A 19,492-nucleotide genomic window follows, 5' to 3' on the forward strand; every position below is an offset into this window, starting at 1 on the left:
ACTGGTTTGTTTTGATACCCGACACGGAGGCCTGCAGACCACATTGTTGTTTCCTTGCTATTTGTAAAGCACTAACAGGGTGCTCAGCAGTGTCCAGAGATCTATACAACCAGATTCTCACAAATAAGAATTTTTTTCAGAATCAGACCATTTTCTACATGTTTCATGGCAACAGTGCATAAATTAAGAAGTTGCTGACTTGCTGTGGCATCTAAGTTCCCTCTAAGCTGCGTGGCCACACAGCAGGCTATCAAGGACCTCACAGGCAGGGAGAAGCGCCTCTCCCCTGGTCCCAGAGCTGCTGTGACAAGGGCCGGGGGGAGTTCTCTCTCCCCGCTGCAGCCTGCACCCCAAACCCCTCATCCCAGCCTCACCCCAGAGCCCACACCCTGAGCCAGAGCCCTCACCCCAACCCTCTGTCCCGGCCCTGAGCCCCCTCCCCACACTCCGAACCCCGTGACCCCACCCCTGCCACACATCATCTCCATACTGGTGCACATAACAAAATTAATTCCGCACATGGAGGTAAAAAATTAGAGGGAACATCGTGTCATCTGCAGCAAATTTTACATCACTGCCTTAGTTTCTGCAGCTGTAGTAAAATGGAGAGAATACTCAAGACACCTGCCTCACTTGTGCTGCAAGGAGCAATACTGGAAAGTACTTAGAAGATGGGAAGTGTTGTGTATGTGCATGTGTGCCACACTTAGAGAGACAGAACAAATTGCGGAACCACAGGATATATTGCATCTTTGATATAGTACCTTAATAGCAGGACTGTCCAACTGTCCAGACCTTTATGGGAGAGAAAACATTTACAGTACCTACCTTCTAAAAAAAGACCTAACAAAATGTAAGCTCTGGTATCTTGTGACCTACCCAGAGGTATAAGCTTCCAGCATCTAGCTCCGCACAGCTGTGGGATATCGATCATTCAACTCATCATTGGTCTAGGACTGAATATTGCCCATCCTGGATCTCAAGCCAGTGTAATTCGAGAGAGGAGGTAATACTTGTGTGTCAGGTTGATTTAAGGAAATATGGCAGCTGGTTGAAGCTGCTCGAGGGAATGTCAGATACCCAGGGGTGATGGAATAATGGGCAGAGATCAGGGTTGCGTCAAGGTGCATGATAAGGGATCTTATTACAGTGCTCCCCAATTTAGCAAATGGATCTCTCCACTACGGTGGAGAGGCAGTGTGTATTATATGGCTTTTGGCTTGCAAGTGTCTTGACAATCTAGGAAAGAGCCCAGGACCTCGGGGCCTGATTCCCCCTTGCCTTGAACTTTGTGTTGTCATTAGCACTTGTGCAAAGCAGTTGTAAAATACTACCATTGGTGTGAGAAAGGGGGGAATTTTGATTTGGCAGTGTTTTGCTCACAAGTACACAAGGTATAAAGCAATGGAGAACTGGGCCCATTAAGCTGCCTTTACTTGCATGTACCCTGCCAATAAATCTTTTGCCAAATCTGAATCATTAATTGTTCCTCATTTCAAAGGGACTCCATTCCCACACAATGGTCAGAGGGCTTGAGTCCAACCATTGCTATGTTTCAAATATAAGTCAAAGTGGGCTGCACTCTACAATATGGATACCAATACAAGACCACCTGGCCTTAGGTAATGCAACAAGAGAGAACAATAAGCAGCTTGCTGCCAACAGGCAGCAATTAATATTGACAGGAGCCTGAGCCACTCTTATTCACCAGTGCTTACACACAAACTTTGGCTGAATAAATTCTCTACATGTACAATAATGTTTTCAAAGCCCCGAAGGAAGCATTCAAAAAACCCTTTGGGTAAATTACCTAACCATCCACTACATGGGGAGGATGCCACAGGAGGCTCTCAAACAGAACTACGAGTGGACTATTAACATTCAAAGCAGCCAGCAGGAATCACACCCTGCTTCAGGATTCCAAGATCTAGGCCTGCTGTAGCATGCTCCCTGTGGAATGGTGTAACGACTACTCAAGCCAGGTACAGGTGTGCTTTTCACCCTCCGTGGCATTTTCTGGTTAAAGTAACAAGCCCATGTTTGGGCCTGATTGTGGGTCCTGATTTCTTTCCTCAGGTCGCTACAAGCCAAAAGCAGGGAAGGGTTCCTCACTTTTAAGACTAATCACGAAGCAGCCATTCAGGTCATTACATATTTGTGGCTTACACAGCACCGTTCATCTAGAGAGCTCAAAGCACTGTACAAAGGTGAGTAAAGTATCATTACCCCGATTTTAGAGACTGAGAAACCATGGCCCAGAGAGGTGCACTGACCTGCCAAAGGTCACCCAGCAGGCAAGTGAAAGAGCTAGGAATAGAGCCCAGCTGTCTATGTCCCAGAGCAGAGCTCTTCCAGCACCAGCACACTGCCTCCCTTCCAGAGCTGCGTGGTGTCTGCAATAGAGTGAGAACGTCCTGTTGCCTTTGGAGCAGTTTTCTGAGCACAATCCCGAAGGGCTATGTGGTTTTAGTCATGAAACACTGCACTCACAACTGCTCTCAGAATGAAGGCAGCTGAGCCAACACACCAAGCTCAATGGACACTTCAGCCTCCCTTCCAAGATAGAGAACTACAGTCTTCCAGCTAAAGGCAGCAGCAAACAATCTGACTGGCATGTTAAAGGCTCCCATCACCTCACATTCATCTCTTGATGCAAAACCAAAGGATGCCAAGGTTTTGATAGAATTGCTCTGGGGTAAATGTCCCGGATTAGCGTCACTACGTGGGGGGTTAGAGCAGGGCCTGTACAACAATAATGACACAGACACATGGAACTGGAACAGTTATTCATTTACAGCCCCACAAATTAGTAAGACCATAAAAATAGGAGCCTCAAGGAAAGAGATGCTGACTAGAACTGAAAGGGAAACTTCCTTGCCACGCAAACCATGTTAATTACAACAACAGGCAGATTTAATAAGCCTGTTCCTGGTTCCACATTTTCACCTACAAAATATACATGTTTCCAGGGCTGGGGAATATTGTAAATTGTCCACTTCTCAAGTGGCATGGAAAGTACGCTACAGGGTTTCTTACACCCAATACCCCTTTGAATTTTTTCGAAAAAGATCAGGTGGAGGAATCGCTCCTCTTTGAGGCTGAATCTAGTTACAGGAATGAAGCACATGTTTCAGTACAGATGGAGGTGCTATGGGGATAAAGGAAGGGTAAATTTTCTTCTCCAAACAATCCGAATAGGGAGCTCCTTTATTCCTGGCTGTACTGTTTCAATGCACAGTTCTGGCAGCTGAGACGGCAAAAAGTCAGGCAACAAAGCGGTCTGTTCCAAGGGACTGCCAATCAGGCATGCTCGAAGCGCAGCGTTGTGCTGAATGTGTGAACGAGAAGGGGAGGAAAGGGAGTTTGGAGCCACTATAGCTTGAGCTCCCGGTCAGGTTTCATGGTGAAGGGTTCCAGCCTCTCGCTTTCAGGCAGCATGCTGTTTAGCTTCTCCATGAGAGGGACCGTCTGGTCAATGCCCATCTGTATGCGGCGGAGGATCGCAGACATTTCGTTGACCTTTTGGATCTGCTCTGCATACTTGGCGTACCTTTTCTGGCGCTCCTGCATGAAGCTATAGAGAGTTTCCACTGAGAGGTCCATCTGTTTAAAAACAAAACAGGGAGGGCCACGTTAGGCTAGAGTTTCCAAATGCCTTTCAGTGGGGCACATGACTCTTACCAGTGATCAAGTGTATTTGTCAGTCTGCCAGATCTACCAGTAGCTAAAAAGGCACTTCTCTAGCAGCTCTATCTTGCCCATCTCTACAATTAGATATAATATGTACCTACCGATCATGGAAGTGGTATGGATCAGTTAGTGCTGGAATAGCACTCTGCATTTATATCGCTTATTTCATCTTCAAAGTAATTCACAATGCATCATCTGTTCCCAGCTTTCTAATCTACAATTTTAAAACCTATTAAGTGTTCCAGCTGTTAGTCATTTCTGATGAATGCATGACAGGATAATTCCTTTTTTTTTTTTAAAAGGATTTTGAATATTGACAGATCTAGTGTATACATCTCTCTCAGTCACAGCAGTTGGGAGTATTTACATTCCAAACCCTCAGGAACCATCTAAGACCCCAAATACCCAAGCTTGCAACGGCTCAGTCATATGATCACACACTTGCACACACTTCAGTTTGCTGACTATTCAAACTCTGGTATTTCCAAGCACTTGGGCACAGGTCATGTCTCTGGCACGCAACATTGGTAAGTGGGAGTCCTCAATCATCAGTTGAAGTAGGATAAATATACAGAATTGTGAAAGTACTACATTCAGTCTCCGCAGAAAACTACCTCCTCAGTCACGAATGAAGAAATGCTAGGTGGTGGCTACCAGATGAAGGGGAGAAAGCGGGCATGATGGCTTCACTTTAGCCCACAGGCCTTCTGCTCTCATTGTCACCAGTTCAAGTTACCATTGTGGCACTTGAATTGGCAACATCACTGCAGTGAATTTCAGGAATCCAGTCACACTACTGTAATATGGGGAGGAAAAAAAGCATTTTTGATCATGAAACTCCTTTCCTATTTCCTCAACCAGCACCGCTTTCTGTTGTTCTGCTGGTGTGAACAGGCTTGACCAAGATTGCTTATTTTAACTAATAGTGGACATTAACTAATAGTGTTAGATTGAAGGTGCTGACCCCAGTAACTGGAAGCTCAACAGTGACTTACCAACTAGCTAGCTTTGCTGATCATTTCTGCACTGTACACTTTTCCACACAGCACTCACTAAACAACTGGGTTCTGTCCCAACATGCACTAGGGAAGGATACTCTGGGAGCAGACTCTTTAGCTGCTCCAAAGTCCTGCTTGTGAATCGGGAGGGGATATCCCCAAGACAATAGAGAGGAGGAGTGAGCCAAGGTTTTGTTGAATGACCGTTGAATTCAGTTGATGCAGTCCACATCAGCAACGTCTGGCAAGAGCTCAGGAAGAAAAACAGCCGGGAAGGAATCAAGGCAAAAGTAGTCAGGAAATAATATTTTGCTAAGGAACTGAAGTTACAAGTAGTATTAAAATAATATATGTCTGTTTAATTGCCCTGCAGATTTAGGAGCATTTTTTCTATCACCTCCACCAGTGCCAGATACAGTATCAATTAACCTTTAATTCTTTCTAGCCTGCTTTCTGTCACTCTCAGGCTGAAATCCTTACTTTCCCCTCTGTTCTTTCCTGTGGATTCCTCCCGCTACCCTTTCACACATGGGACAAAATAAAAGCCAGCAGAGCAGGAAACTCCAAATCGTGTGGAAACAATTTAAGCCTGCTTAGGGGTTTCCATTAAAACTTCAGCTTAATACTTTGATGCTAGTTCTGTAAATTGTAGTGTGTAAAAGCAGATCACCACCAGGTCGGCTTGGCATGGAAGTAAATTCAATCCAGTGCCTAAAAATGAGCCACCTAATGAGAGAGTGCTGTGGTATGGTAGGCAGTTGGAATCCTTTCAAAAGTCAGCATGCCTCATTAAACAGAGCAACACGGAGGCTGAAGTAGAAATCTCCCCTGGTTTTAAAGTTTTCCTCAAGATACGTTCTTCACATGGCCTCAAAACTCCAAGCAATAGGCAAAGCTCATCTTTACAAAAGGTTTGAACATAATAAACAATCAAATAATCAGAATTAGCAGCTTCTATATAGCACACTTTATTAATAGATCTCTGGGCACTTTGTGAATGTGAGTAAGAATCATTATCCCCATTTAGGGAAATGGAGGCACAAAAAGTTTCCACTTGACCTGCAAAGAGGAAAAAATAATGGGCTTGTGCTACTTTGGATGTGCACACAAAGGCTAAAAAAGAGCCAGCCCCCCCCCGGCCCTCAAAAAAGGTGGGTGAGGTCACTTGGGATGGTTGGTTTTTTTCCACATTAGTAATTCAGGTTTTGTCTGCTCTGGAAGACTATGGCAACTGCAGAGCTGGCGATCTCACAAGAAGGGTGAAATTTGCGCGTCTGATTGAGGGGAGATGGGATTTTTGATCAGACTGTTTCAAAAATAATGTTTTGTGTTAGCATCTGTTTATAATGCCAGCGCCTATCTGTGTATTTGGGCCTGTCATTGTTACAGGGCCAGCTGCACCTCTGAAGTCAATGGGTGTCTTTTCCTTTACCTTAATGGGCTTTCAGGTCTTAAGCAACATGCCCAAGGACAAATAAGAAGTCTGCATCAGAGTCCAGAACTAAACACAGACTTCCCAAGTTCCAGTCCAGAGTGTGAGCAACACTACGGTCCTTCTTCATTTGGACTTGAGGAAGAGGAAGTGTTTATCAGTCAGGGTGCAAGAACTCAAAATACACATCCTCCAAGACTTCCTCCCTTCCCTCCTCCTGTCCAAAAGAATTCCTCCTGCTAAATTTAGGCTTCCCTGATTTTGCATTTTTATAGTAAAACAGGATTTTTCCCCCACCCCCACATAAAAAAGTTAAGTCTTAACAGTGTAACACAGTAAAAACAAGTACAAGCCCAATGTTTTTTAAATATGTTCTTTTGCAAGTGAATGGCAGAGTCAGCAATAGAATCTGGGTCTGCTGGTTTCTAATCCAGTGCCCTAGTCACTTGGCCAGTAATGTCGAGAGAACATTTCATGCACCTAAGAAGTAAACAGGCAGTGTGTTTACAGTCATGAAAACTGGATCTCAGCCAACTGTGGTTGAAACACTGCAGAGGACTTTGGAGGCGAGAAACTTCTTCAGACAGGAGATTAACTTTGTTAAGTTTAGGCTCCAGAAAACGGGGTATGATTTTGTTTTATTCTTACTTCTATCATTTGAATCTTGAATCTTTGATAACAAATATATCTAAGTGCCATGATATTAAGCAAGGTGCTAATCCTGAGCTGAATCATTCAATCTGGTGTGCATTGTTCCTTTGAGGCCAGCAGACCTGATATTACTGTGAGCATTCAGTGGAGAATGGACTGAACACACTATAAGGGAATGTTTCAAAAGGGACTTGGGTGTCTTTGTTGGTAACCGGAAAGGCAGAGTAAGGGCTGGTAAGGGCTGGCAGAGCTCAAAGGAGAGTGCCTGGGTGGCTGACGGTGCTGGTGCTGGAAACTGATACCCAGTTAAGCACAAGAGTCCCTCATGATGAGGCAGGGGCGTAACAAGGCAGTCCTGGGTACCCCAAGAGCTGATGGGGAAAGCATTACAAGTGTTTAATGATATGGATGTAAGTGAAGCTATATGAAATGTGATGTTTTTAAATTATTTCCATTAAAAAGGTTTCAAATTACACCAGAGGCTTATCGCCTCATATTGAGGAACCTTAAAATGCTTGATATATTAAGTCAAGGAGAATATGTGCATTAAATGGTGGATTATTTGAAAAAAACAGATTAAGAATAAAGGGGCAAACACCCGTGACAAATCAGTGGATTTAATAGCTCAAGAGCAGTTCTCTGAGATTTGCACTGAAGAAGTGTGAATTGCTGTGTGGCAGAAAACTCCTATATCAGTAGAAGCAGCTGCAGAAACAGCTGACTTATACATACAAGCAAGGCAATGCAAGGAGCACAAGCCCCAAGGAGAAGGACAAAGATTTGGAGTAAAAGTGGGTCCCTGGTTTGTCCGTAGGAATAAGGAAGAGGGGAAGTAAAGTCCACCCAACCCCAGTACCACTCTCCTCCAAGGACCCCAGCCCAAGAAGATGGTCCCTGAAAGTGTTACCATGTGCTTCCCCTGATCACATGAAAAGGGAGCGTCCTATGAATGATAGTTCCAAAGTCACTCAACAATTTGTTCGGGTTAATATATCTATCCTGGAGTCAGAAATTTCAGTGGTGGCAGAGGGAGCTCTGGTTAACTCTGTCAGGTCTGACCTCTCGGAGGAGGACAAAGAGTTCATTAAAATGGCCAAAGTAAATGGCAAAGTCTGTCAAGGCTAACAAAACACTCGTGCTCAGATCTCCCTAATCAGGAGAGATGTGGTTCAGGAAAGCAACATGCTCTCTGGGGAAGAAGTGAACCTGCTACTGTTAGGTCAGGTTAAAATGACAATGCCTTTAACATGCATTCTACTGGAACGGGAAGGTTTAAGGGGTAACTTAAAAGTGGGAGTTCTTGAGAATTTACTAGTTGATGTGCTGGTTGGTAATGATATGCTCTCACTGCTCAAAGCTGTTACTATTGTGACACGTAGTAAAAAGGAATATGTCTCTCAGCTCCCAGACGTGAACACTGAGGAAGGAAAGGTGGATTCTCTCTATTAGCAGACAACAGTTTTGTGTCTCAAGGTGCAGAAGAAGGGGGAGCCTTTCTCCTTATTTGTGGCCAGACCTCCTTGCAAGCAAAAGTGAATCAGTTTTTGATGTTGAACAGGAAGCAGACTCTCCCTAGAAAGCATAAAAGGAACCATATTCATCAAGCCCCAAATCAAGAAAACAGGGGAAAGGTTTTTTGTACACGAGGGAAAGGATGTACAGAAAAGCACCTTTAGGGAAAAATAGAAGGCCTGGGGAGCCCTACAAACAACTGACTGTGCCACTAAGCATTGTGGGGAGTTAGTGTTACTAACCCGTGACTCCCCTGGTGCAAGTCACTTGGCATCAGAGAGGACATATGAAAAGTTACAAACAGCCCAATACTCTGAGTATTTATGACCCAATATTCAGAATGAGGGAAAGAAATATTTGAGACTTATGTCAGCAGTGGAAAAAGCCTCTAGGGCCCCACAAGGCTTCCATGCACTCATTACCAATAATCAAGGAAACACTTTTCCAGGGTAGCCATAGATATTGTTGGGCCAATGCCCCAAGCGACTCAGAGAGGAAAGAAATATATGCCAGTAACAGTGGACTTCACCACAAGATACCCAGAGGCAGTTGCTCTGTCTACTATAGAGGCTGAAAGGGTGGCTGGGGCTTTGTTCGCTATATTCAGCGGAGTAGGTTTTCCAAAAGAAATCTTATCAGATAGTGGGTCAAATTGCGTCCGCGCTGTTTACTGTCTCAGTTAGGGAAGATGTAACAGGTAAAACAGCTGAGCTCTGCCCCATATCACCCATGAACAGTTTAGTTGAAAGCTTCAGTGGGATTCTAAAAACAATGATGGGAATATATGCAACCAAAAGGGCAAATGGCTGGGCTATAATGTTACCCACCCTGTGTGTTAATTGCTTAGAGGGAAGTACCCCAAGAGTCCACTGGGTTCATTCCATTTGCTCTCCAATCTGGGAGAAAGGTCAGAGGTCTCATCAGGGACTCCTGAGAGGGTGGCACTGGGGCTAAGGGGGAAACCAGTGACTGAATAGCTACAGAAGCTTAGGAAAGACCTGAAGTCTGATGGAAATGGTTCAGCTGAACCTCAGTAAAAGCCAAGCTGCACAGAAAACGTGGTATGACCACAATGCCTGCAAATGATCACCTGATGTTACTCCTTGTAAAAAGGCACAAAATGGGACCCCACCACCACCAGGTCCCAAGGCTTGGGCTCCAGCCTGAGCTGAACGTCTGCACTGCAACTTTATAGTCCCACAGCCTGTGCACTGTAAGCCTGAGTCAGCTGACACGGGACAATCGTGGGTGTTCTACTGCAGTACAGACATACTCTGTTGAGCCCTGCCTACCCCTATCAGGCCATATCAGACCATTGGGAAAACACATTAGTAAATTCATAAGGAAATACAAAGTATGCTAGAAATAGGGCTAATTAAAGAGTCAAACAATCCTGGGCCTCACCAGTCATCAAGGTTCCTAAGAAGGATGGGACTACAAGGTTTTGTGTTGATTACAGAAAACTTAATGCTGTCACAGTACCTGATTCATATCCTACGCCCTGAACTGATGATATGTTTAGGCAAGGCAAAATACTTAAGTACTCTTGACTTCAAAAGAATATTGGTAAATCCCATGAGCGAAGCACAGAAAAAAAACCCCACTTTCATTACTTATTTGGGACTTTATGAGTTCAAAGTGTAACCTTTTGAGTTAATTAATGCAGGAGCCACTTTTCAGAGGCTTGTTAATAAAGCATTAAATGGGTAACAGACTATGTATGGGCTTATATTGAGGATGCCCCAATAGTTACCAAGTCTTGGTCAGATCATAAAAACCACTTGGGAATTGTGCTGATGAAACTCAGAGAGACAGGTCTCACTGTGAAAGGTGAGAGAATGTAAAATAGGCACAGTCAAATCCCTTATTTAGGACACAGGGTAGACGGTGGCCAAATTTCTCTTGAAAATGGAATCTATTGTTAGCTGGCCTAGATTGCAGACTAAAAAGCAAGTCCAGTTTTTCATAGGTGTGGCTAACTACTATTGCCGATTTGTACCCGGTTTCAGTGACATGCTGTCTGCTATCGCAGAGTGGTGCAAAAAGACAAAGACAAATAAAGTAGTGTGGATAAAAGCTTGTCAGAAAGGTTTTGATGAGGCAAATAAAACCCTGTGAAGAAAGCCTGCTCTAGCCAGTCAGGTTTTGACAAAATACTTGAACCACGTACCGATGCAGACATGGGTTTAAGTGTGGTACTGATGCAAACGGGGAAGTAATAAAAAGCATCCCACTGCTTTCTTTCATAAAAAACTGACACCTACTGAACACAAATTATTCTGTCATAGAAAAAAGAATATTATGCTATTGTGTGGGCAAGCAGTTAAGGTCCTAGCTATTTACCAGAAAATGTAGGATCCTAACAGACCATTCTCTCTTTTGGTATGGCTACATTGAACCAAAGGTACCAACACCAAACTACTACACTGAACAACTGCTCTAAGAATATGGCATTGCAACTGTGCATATTAAAGGGAGAGAGTATATAGTGGAAGATGACTTGTCCGGGCAAGAAAGTTATGGCCAGACAACTATGGATCAGCCAGTGGCTAACCCCACTGCATCAACATAAGGGGGGGAGGTGTGACCCAAGAATCTCTTAATGCCAACTGGTAAGGGGACAACAGGAATGTCTTGATTCTGATATGTCCACTCTGGTTCACCAAAAAATGTCAAGTGAGGTCTTAAATGAAAGCCAGGGTCACACTGGTCATTAATATCATTGTGAAATGCATTTAAGGAATTATGTTTATGTACTGAAAACATGTCCTTAGATTTTGTATCAAGACATGAGTCACCAGCAGAGGTGAAGAAACGGGTTTTCTGCCAGACAAGAGATGTTTATTCACCTCTCTCTGTCATATGTAAATTAAGCACTGTAAGCCAGCACTGTTATTGAAGAGATGTGAAATCAACAGGGCAGCCGCATACAAGAACAAGAAGCCACAGGGGCTTACGCTGTCTAAGGGTATGTCTACGCTACGAAATTAGGTTGAATTTATAGAAGTCAATTTTTAGGAAGCTATTTTATACAGTCGATTGTGTGTGTCCCCACTAAGCGCATTAAGTTGGTGGGGTGCGTCCACAGTTCCTGCAGTCTCCACTGCCCACTGGAATTCTGGGTTGAGCTCCCAATGCCTGACGGGGCAAAAACATTGTCGCGGGTGGTTTTGGGTACGTTGTCAGTCGCCCCTCCCTCCGTGAAAGCAATGGCAGACAATCGTTTTGTGCCTTTTTTCCATGCAGACACCATACTGCTGTCAGCAGACAGTGCAGTAGGACTGCTAACTGTCGTTATCATCCACCGCTTCCACTGCAACTCTGCTCTCCTGGTACCATGAATCCTCCTCGCAGGTCCTCTCGTCGTTCTGTATAAATATCTATTCTCGTGGCAGCTGTCGTCACCCACCGCTTCTGCTGCAACTCTGCTCTCCTGCAGACGACATACTACGGTAAGCATGGAGCCCACTCACCTCACCGCTGCTGTTGTGAGCATTGTAAACACCTCATGTATTATCCTGTACTATGTGCAGAACCTGCAAAAGCAGGCAAGGAGGCGACAACAGCGCAATCATGATAGTGCTGAGGACATGGACACAGACTTCTCTCAAAGCACGAGCCCTGGCAATTTGGACATCATGGCGGTAATGGGGCAGGTTCCTGCCGTGGAATGCCGATTCTGGGCCTGGGAAACAACCACAGACTGGGGGAACCACATAGTGTTGCAGGTCTGGGATGATTCCCAGTGGCTGTGAAACTTTCGCATGCGTTAAGGACACTTTCATGGAACTTTCTGACTTGCTTTCCCCTGCCCTGAAGCACAAGAATACCAAGATGAGAGCAGCCCTCACAGTTGAGAAGCAAGTGGCGATAGCCCTCTGGAAGCTTGCAACGCCAGAAAGCTACCAGTCAGTCGGGAATCAATTTGGAGTGGGTAAATTTACTGTGGGGGCTGCTGTGATCCAACTGGCCAATGCAATCACTGAGCTGCTGCTATCAAGGGTAGTGACTCTGGGAAACGTGCAGGTCTTAGTGGATGGCCTTGCTGCAATGGGATTCCCTAACTGTGGTGGGGCAATAGACGGAACGCATATCCTTATCTTGGGACCGGACTACCTTGGCAGCCAGTATGTAAACTGCAAGGGGTACTTTTCAATGGTGCTGCAAGCACTGGTGGATCACAAGGGACGTTTCACTGACATCAACGTGAGATGGCCGGGAAAGGTGCATGACGCTCACATCTTCAGGAACTCTGGTCTGTTTGAACAGCTGCAAGAAGGAACTTATTTTCCAGATCAGAAAATAACTGTTGGGAATGTTGAAATGCCTATAGTTATCCTTGGGGACCCAGCCTACCCCTTAATGCCATGGCTCATGAAGCCATACACAGGCAGCCTGGACAGTAGTAAGGAGCAGTTCAACTATAGGCTGAGCAAGTGCAGAATGGTGGTAGAATGTGCATTTGGACGTTTAAAAGCTCACTGGTGCAGTTTACTGACTTAGTTAGACCTCAGCGAAACCAATATTCCCATTGTTATTGCTGCTTGCTATGTGCTCCACAATATCTGTGAGAGTAAGGGGAAGACGTTTATGGTGGGGTGGGAGGTTGAGGCAAATCGCCTGGCGGCTGATTACGCACAGCTAGACACCAGGGCGATTAGAAGAGCACAGCTGGGTGCCCTGCGCATCAGAGAAGCTTTGAAAACCAGTTTCATGACTGGCCAGGCTACGGTGTGACAGTTCTGTTTGTTTCTCCTTGATGAAAACCCGCCCCCTTGGTTGACTCTACTTCCCTGTAAGCCAACCAACCTCCTGCCTTCGATCACTGCTTTCAGAGGTAATAAAGTCATTATTATTTCAAAATCATGTATTCTTTATTAATTCATCACACAAATAGGGGTAAAACTCGCAAGGTTGCCTGGGAGGGGTGGCTGAGGACGGAAGCACTGGGTGGGGTGGTGGATGAGGGGAGAAGGGAAGGACAAGACCACACTACAGTTCAAAACTTATTGAATGCCACCCTTCTGTTGTTTGGGCAATTCTCTGGGGTGAAGTGGCTGGGTGCCTGTAGCCTCCCTCCCCCCACGTTCTTGGGCATCTGGGTGAGGAGGATATGGAACTTTGAGAGGAGGGTAGGCAGTTATACAGGGACTGCAGCGGCGGTCTGCGCTGCTGCTGCCTTTCCTGCAGCTCCACCAGACGCCTGAGCATGTCAGTTTGCTCCCCCATTAGGCTCTGCATTGCATCTTGCCTCCTCTCAGTGTGCTCCTCCCTCCTCTCATCGCATTCATTTAACGCTTTCCTGGACTCTGCCATTGTTTGCCTCCACACATTCTGCTGAGCTCTTTCAGTGCGGGAGGACTGCATGAGCTCTGAGAACATGTCATCGTGAGTGCGGTTTTTTCGCCTTCTCATCTGCGCTAGCCACTGAGACGGAGATGATAGGGGGAGTATAGAAACATTTGCAACTGCGGGAGGAAAAAAAGGGAGAGTAATAGTTAAAAAGATACATTTTAGAGAACAAAGGGAAGACTATTTCACACTGAATCAAGCGATTCACATTACATAGCACATGTGCTTCACTCCCCACCACAGCGTGGCTAGTTATCAGGGAAGATCCCTCTCAGCCAAACGCGAACAGCTCAGCACAAACGGGCCTCCCCCCACCACATGGCAAAGGCTTTTAGAGTACCTCCAGGAGAGCTTCATGGAGATGTCCCTGGAGGATTTCCACTCCATTCCCAGACACATTAACAGACTTTTCCAGTAGCTATACTGGCCGCAAATGCATCCCAAGTCTTCAGGGCAAATTAATCATTAAACACGCTTGCTTTTAAACCCTGTATTATATTTACAAAGGTACACTCACCAGAGGTGCCTTCTCTGGCTTCATGGTCTGGGAGCCTGCCTTGGGAGGGTTGGGAGGGTATTGGCTCCAGGGTGATGAACAGTTCCTGGCTGCCAGGGAGAAGGGATTCTCCGCTTGCCTGCTGTGCGCTATCCTCAACCTTCTCCTCCTCCTCCTCATCCACAAAATCCTCATTCCTGTTGCATGAGACTCCCCCCTTGCTGGTGTCCACGGACAGTGGTGGGGTAGTGGTAGGGGCCCCCCCTAGAATTGCATGCAGCTCATCATAGAAGCGACATGTATGGGGCTCTGACCCAGAGCGAGTTTTTTGGTAGGCTTGCCTCAGCTCCTTAACTTTCATGCCACACTGCTGTGTGTCCCTGTTGTAGCCTCTGTCCATCATGCCTTTGGAGATTTTGGCAAATATATTGGCATTTCATCTTTTGGAATGGAGTTCTGCCTGCACGGATTCTTCTCCCATACAGCGTTCAGTACCTCCCATTAGGTCTATGCTGGAGCTCTTTTGCGATTCTGGCACTCCATGGTCACCTGTGCTGATCAGCTCTGCATGGTCACCTGTTCTGATCAGCTCACCACGCTGGCCAAAGAGGAAATGAAATTCAAAAGTTCCCGGGGTTTTTCCTGTGTACCTGGCCAGTGCATCTGAGTTGAGAGTGCTGTCCAGAGCGGTCACAATGGAGCACTCTGGGATAGCTCCCAGAGGCCAATACCGTCAAATTGAGTCCACACTACCCCAAATTCGACCCAGCGAGGTCGATTTTAGCGCTAAACCCCACGCCAGGGAGGAGTACAGAAATCGATTTTAAGAGCCCTTTAAGTCAACAAAACAGGCTTGGTCGTGTGGAAGGGTGCAGGGTTAAATTGACCTAATGCTGCTAAATTCAACCTAAACTCGTAGTGTAGACCAGGGCTAAGAGTACAGACAAGGAACTTTGAGGATATAACTAGAAAGCAAAGAAAACACTGAAGCTAGGAAGTAAACACACTGCCTGTTTACATTAAGGAAAATGGGATTCCAGCGAACCTTGGCTGAAATGCTGCCGAGGACTTTGGGGATGAGAGAAACTTCTTTAGACAGGAGGGAAGCCTGTTAGTTAAGTTTAGTCTCTAGAAAGTGTGTCATGATCTTGTTTTATGTAACCATTTGTTTCCAGTATTCTTGTTCTCTATCACTTGAATCTGAGAGAATAAATGTATTCTGGTTTTCTATAAATATATAGAAGTGCTGTGATATTAAGCAAGGTGTTAATCCTGAGATGAATCATACAAGCTTGTGCCTACATGTACCTTTGGGGGATTAAAGACCTGGTATTTCTGGGAGCGTTCAGTGGAAAAGGGGCTGAACATTATAGGGGAATGCTTCAAAGGGCCTCTGCAACTGGGGGCCATCTATTGTTAACCTGCAAGGGAAAATAGGGACTGGCAGTGCCCAGAGGAAAGTGCTTCAGTGGCTAACAGGGGTAACTGATGGAGGCAGGGGTAACAAGATGACTCATGGTCCTGGATACCCTGACAACCATCACACAATTCATGGCATTTCGTGACATTTTGCACATACTGAATAGTTGCATTTCATCCCACAATTATTTCTGACCCATGCTGCTGACCAGAATGAAGATGTCAACTTAGTCAATGGAGGATTCAGATCAGCACTGGACGCTACCTTCTCCTTTTCAAGACACAGTGCAAAAAATAGTATTGCAAAAATGAATGATTCCTATTTCTGAGCCAGTGGGATTTTATAGCACTTTTACAGTGAATACACGTTGAGCAATGGGAGGCTGAGGTCACAGCTTCTAATTTTGATCTCAATTTTGTCCTCCCTTGTGCTACTCACACTTTTTCATAGTTTCAAGATTTAATATGGGAAGAGAAAATACAATGAAAGTTTCATGACTCTTGAGCTTTGAGGCAAATTTTTAAAGCAGCGTTTGCCATGTTGACAGTGGTAGAAAAATATATTCCACAAAAAATGCTTTGTCATTTCCAACCCCTCTTGAAATTTCCCTGGTGGCACAAAGATTTTTCTCTTTTCAATAACAACTTTGGAGATCCCAATGACATGTTCCAAAATTTTGGTTTTTGCAGGTTTCTCTTGTCCCCGTCGCCTTCTCTGCAGGCTTTCAACCTCTGTCTCTGCTGTGGCTCAGAGAACACTGCAATTAGAAGCAGATCTTTATTCTGCAAAACTCACTTATTAGAACAATGCCCTTTAACATAAATGGCCTCCACTGTGCACTGTCAGGTGCCTGGCTATGAATGAATGAGTTTCTTCTTGCAGCTGCACATAAATCACATCTGAAAATGACAGACAGGAACATGACTGCACAGAATATTAGTCATGATGAGCTGGTGTGGAAATTCTTTTAAATAAATACACTCCAAGCTGAAGACAGACCTTCTCTCTGTCAGAAGCTAGAGAAAACGTGTTTGGCGAATTACATTTTTGATAATGTTATGCAAGGTTAACACAATATCATGATGATTTCTTGATGGTGGAATATCTTCTTTCTCCCTATCTTTTATGCTTGAAAATGAAAAACATACAGGGTGAGTAACCTGGTTAGTGCATAACACAACATACACGAGATCCAGGAAGCCTGAACCCTGCTGTGCAAAAGCAATTGTGGATAGTTTTTTTCTGGAGTGTTACCAGGCCAACATTTGCAAAACATATGATTTCAGGTTTTGTTTACCACTTCCAAGACCAAAACCACGTCAACCCCCTCCTTTTCCATTTATATAACCTATCTTTGATGCAAACAATGCCAAGGACTCGTTCAATCCACTCTCTGCAGAGATGTAATCTGAGCTAGGAGAAAAAGAAGCATTTATTCTAATTGGATGTAAAAGTCCTACTAGGATTTGAAAAAGTACACTGGAACCTGTACTACACACAAAGGGCCAAATTCCATGCCCCAAAAGCTCCATTTATTTCAGTGGAGTTTCTCTATGTTCATCTACAAGATCCTTCATCACGATAGCGTCTGAGCTGCAGAGTGTCTTAGCTAAGGTTTAGCCAGGACTGCAGAGTCTGTAAGCCAAGGTCATTCATATTTTTGGATACAGGTTGTGCATATATTTTACTTAAAGCAACACCAGAGTGGTTTTTTAAAATAGCTTCTGTAATTTTTAATGTGAACCTTTCCTCTCGGTTGCCATGTACATTTCTGGGCCTTCCACATATCCTGACTATAAGAACCCATCTTTTTCTCACAACCTCCATTCAGCACTTCCATATTTCTAACCAACTGGCATCCCCTTAACAAAACAGACTCAAGGTAAGATGTGACAGATCTCTCTCATCACTAAATGCTGCTATGAAGCCTCCTGAAAATACTATCAAAATTATGTGTTGTACTGCTTAAATACATCTAATGTTAGAGAGTCCTGTTCTCAGTGCTGTGCTGTGTCACTAAAAACACACCCAAGTTCCTGAAGGCCTCACAGAAATGTGTGTTGTGGACAACTGCTGTCCATTATCATTGCACATGTGCTAGCTCTATTCTTCTTCTTGCTTTTACTATGGTGATTAAGAGTGAAGATGCAAGTTAAGAACAACTGGAAGGCCAAACATTTACTTAGTGTCTCTTTATCTGGATCTGTTGAGTGATGGGTTGGCGCAGTAGTAAGGGAAGTTTAACCCAATACTGACTTAAACATTTATAAAGTCAAAATTGTAAGAAGACCAAAATACATTTCACTGTAACTGCACTTAGCTCAGATCTAGACTGGAACACCACAAAATGCCACTTGGTATTAATTACTTCATTCCCTATTTCCCTGCCTCTCCACCCCAGGTATTTACAGTCTGTTCAGGGTCTTCCATTTTTCTCCCCATCATTTATAATACCTCACATTCAAATAAAAAAGGCGAAACATTTAAACCTAATAAAATTCAGTACTTTCATATGTCTCATAGGATTAATCTGTGCAACTCACGCTACCGGGACATTACGATACCACATGCTTTAGTAACAATCTTCACATGGTAGAACTGGCTGTCAGTGCAAGTGCCAGACATTTTACAGGTTTCAGAGTAGCAGCCGTGTTAGTCTGTATTCGCAAAAAGAACAGGAGGACTTGTGGCACCTTAGAGATTAACCAATTTATTTGAGCATAAGCTTTCATGAGCTACAGCCTCAAAGTTATTAGTTTGATTGTTATTATGAGATTTGTGAAATCTGAATCATCACTAGGTTCCTGACTTCCTAGTCTGAGCTGCAGATTGTCCCTTTTTAGACTTTTAAAACTCTTCAGGAAGTATTAAATTACACTATTTTAACAGTTGTGGGTGATTACTTATTTTAGGAAAGAACAAGCTTTTCTGTCTTCAGCAAAATTACAGGAGTTAAGAAAACTTGCTACCATGAACAGTTCAAACAGTATGTTCTTACCCAATTCTTTGAGGTATTTACCCACTGCTGTTTTTTGCCATGAGTTTAATACGTTTGGTACACAAAAAAGTCGTAAACTTAGTCCTTTGACTTAAGCAATTTATCAGTCATTTGTCTCCCCGTCACTGGATTTTGCTCAATCGATTCAGATTTTAGAAAAAAGGTATTGCAATTCTTAATATTGCAAATTTTTCCATATTAGCAGGAAAACTCCCTAGTTGACCCAAATAATAAATCATTCAGTCAGTGCTTTTACAAAATATTCGGCATAGACTTTAAAAAGAGTCTCTGTGAGACAAGTCTTTTCCAGATGCATTAATATGCTCTACATGGGGCTACACCTAAAATCCATTCAAAGCTTGTCATGGACTGCTCACTTGTTAAATGAGATATTGCAGTAGAGTACATGACACTGGGGCCCTGGGATCTGCACTGGCTGCCTATTGGTTTCTGTATGGAAATTAAAGAAGTATTATTTTTGATCTACAAAAGCCCTAAATACCTTGGGACTCGCCTATCTGAGAGAATCACATTAAAGTGGAGTACCGAATCTGGTCCAAGAGATGCATATAGCTAAACCTCTCGGTAACAGCAACCATAATGTAATTATATTTAACATCCTTGTAAGGGGGAAAATACCAAAGAAACCCAACTTCAAACAGGGGAACTACATAAAAATGAGGAAGCTAGCTAAATGGAAATTAAAAGGAACAGTCACAAGGGTGAACTGCCGACAAGCTGCATGGAAATGATTTAAAAACACCATAATAAAGGCTCAAACTAAATGTACACCCCAAATAACAAAAAAGTAAGAGGAACAAAAAATGCCACCATGGCTAAACAGCAGAGAAAAAGAGGCAGTCAGAGACAAAAAGATATCATTTAGAAATTGGAAGTCAAATCCTATCAAGGAAAATAGAAAAGGAGCATAAACTCTGACAAG

At 44.1% G+C, this 19,492-nt stretch overlaps 1 protein-coding gene across 1 annotated transcript in view; it reads right to left on the reverse strand.

Annotated features, from left to right (window-relative positions):
• Positions 1-2,771: 2,771 nt before the first annotated feature.
• BORCS5 (BLOC-1 related complex subunit 5) overlaps positions 2,772-19,492 on the reverse strand; it is a 131,847-nt gene continuing 115,126 nt past the window's right edge. Inside the window, exon 4 of the mRNA XM_073315644.1 lies at positions 2,772-3,603. Within this exon, the coding sequence (XP_073171745.1) occupies positions 3,373-3,603 (231 nt within the window). The 3' untranslated portion in view covers positions 2,772-3,372. The remainder of the gene's footprint in view (positions 3,604-19,492) is intronic.

Source organism: Lepidochelys kempii, chromosome 1 (assembly GCF_965140265.1).
Source record: "Lepidochelys kempii isolate rLepKem1 chromosome 1, rLepKem1.hap2, whole genome shotgun sequence".
Lineage (NCBI taxonomy): Eukaryota > Metazoa > Chordata > Testudines > Cheloniidae > Lepidochelys > Lepidochelys kempii.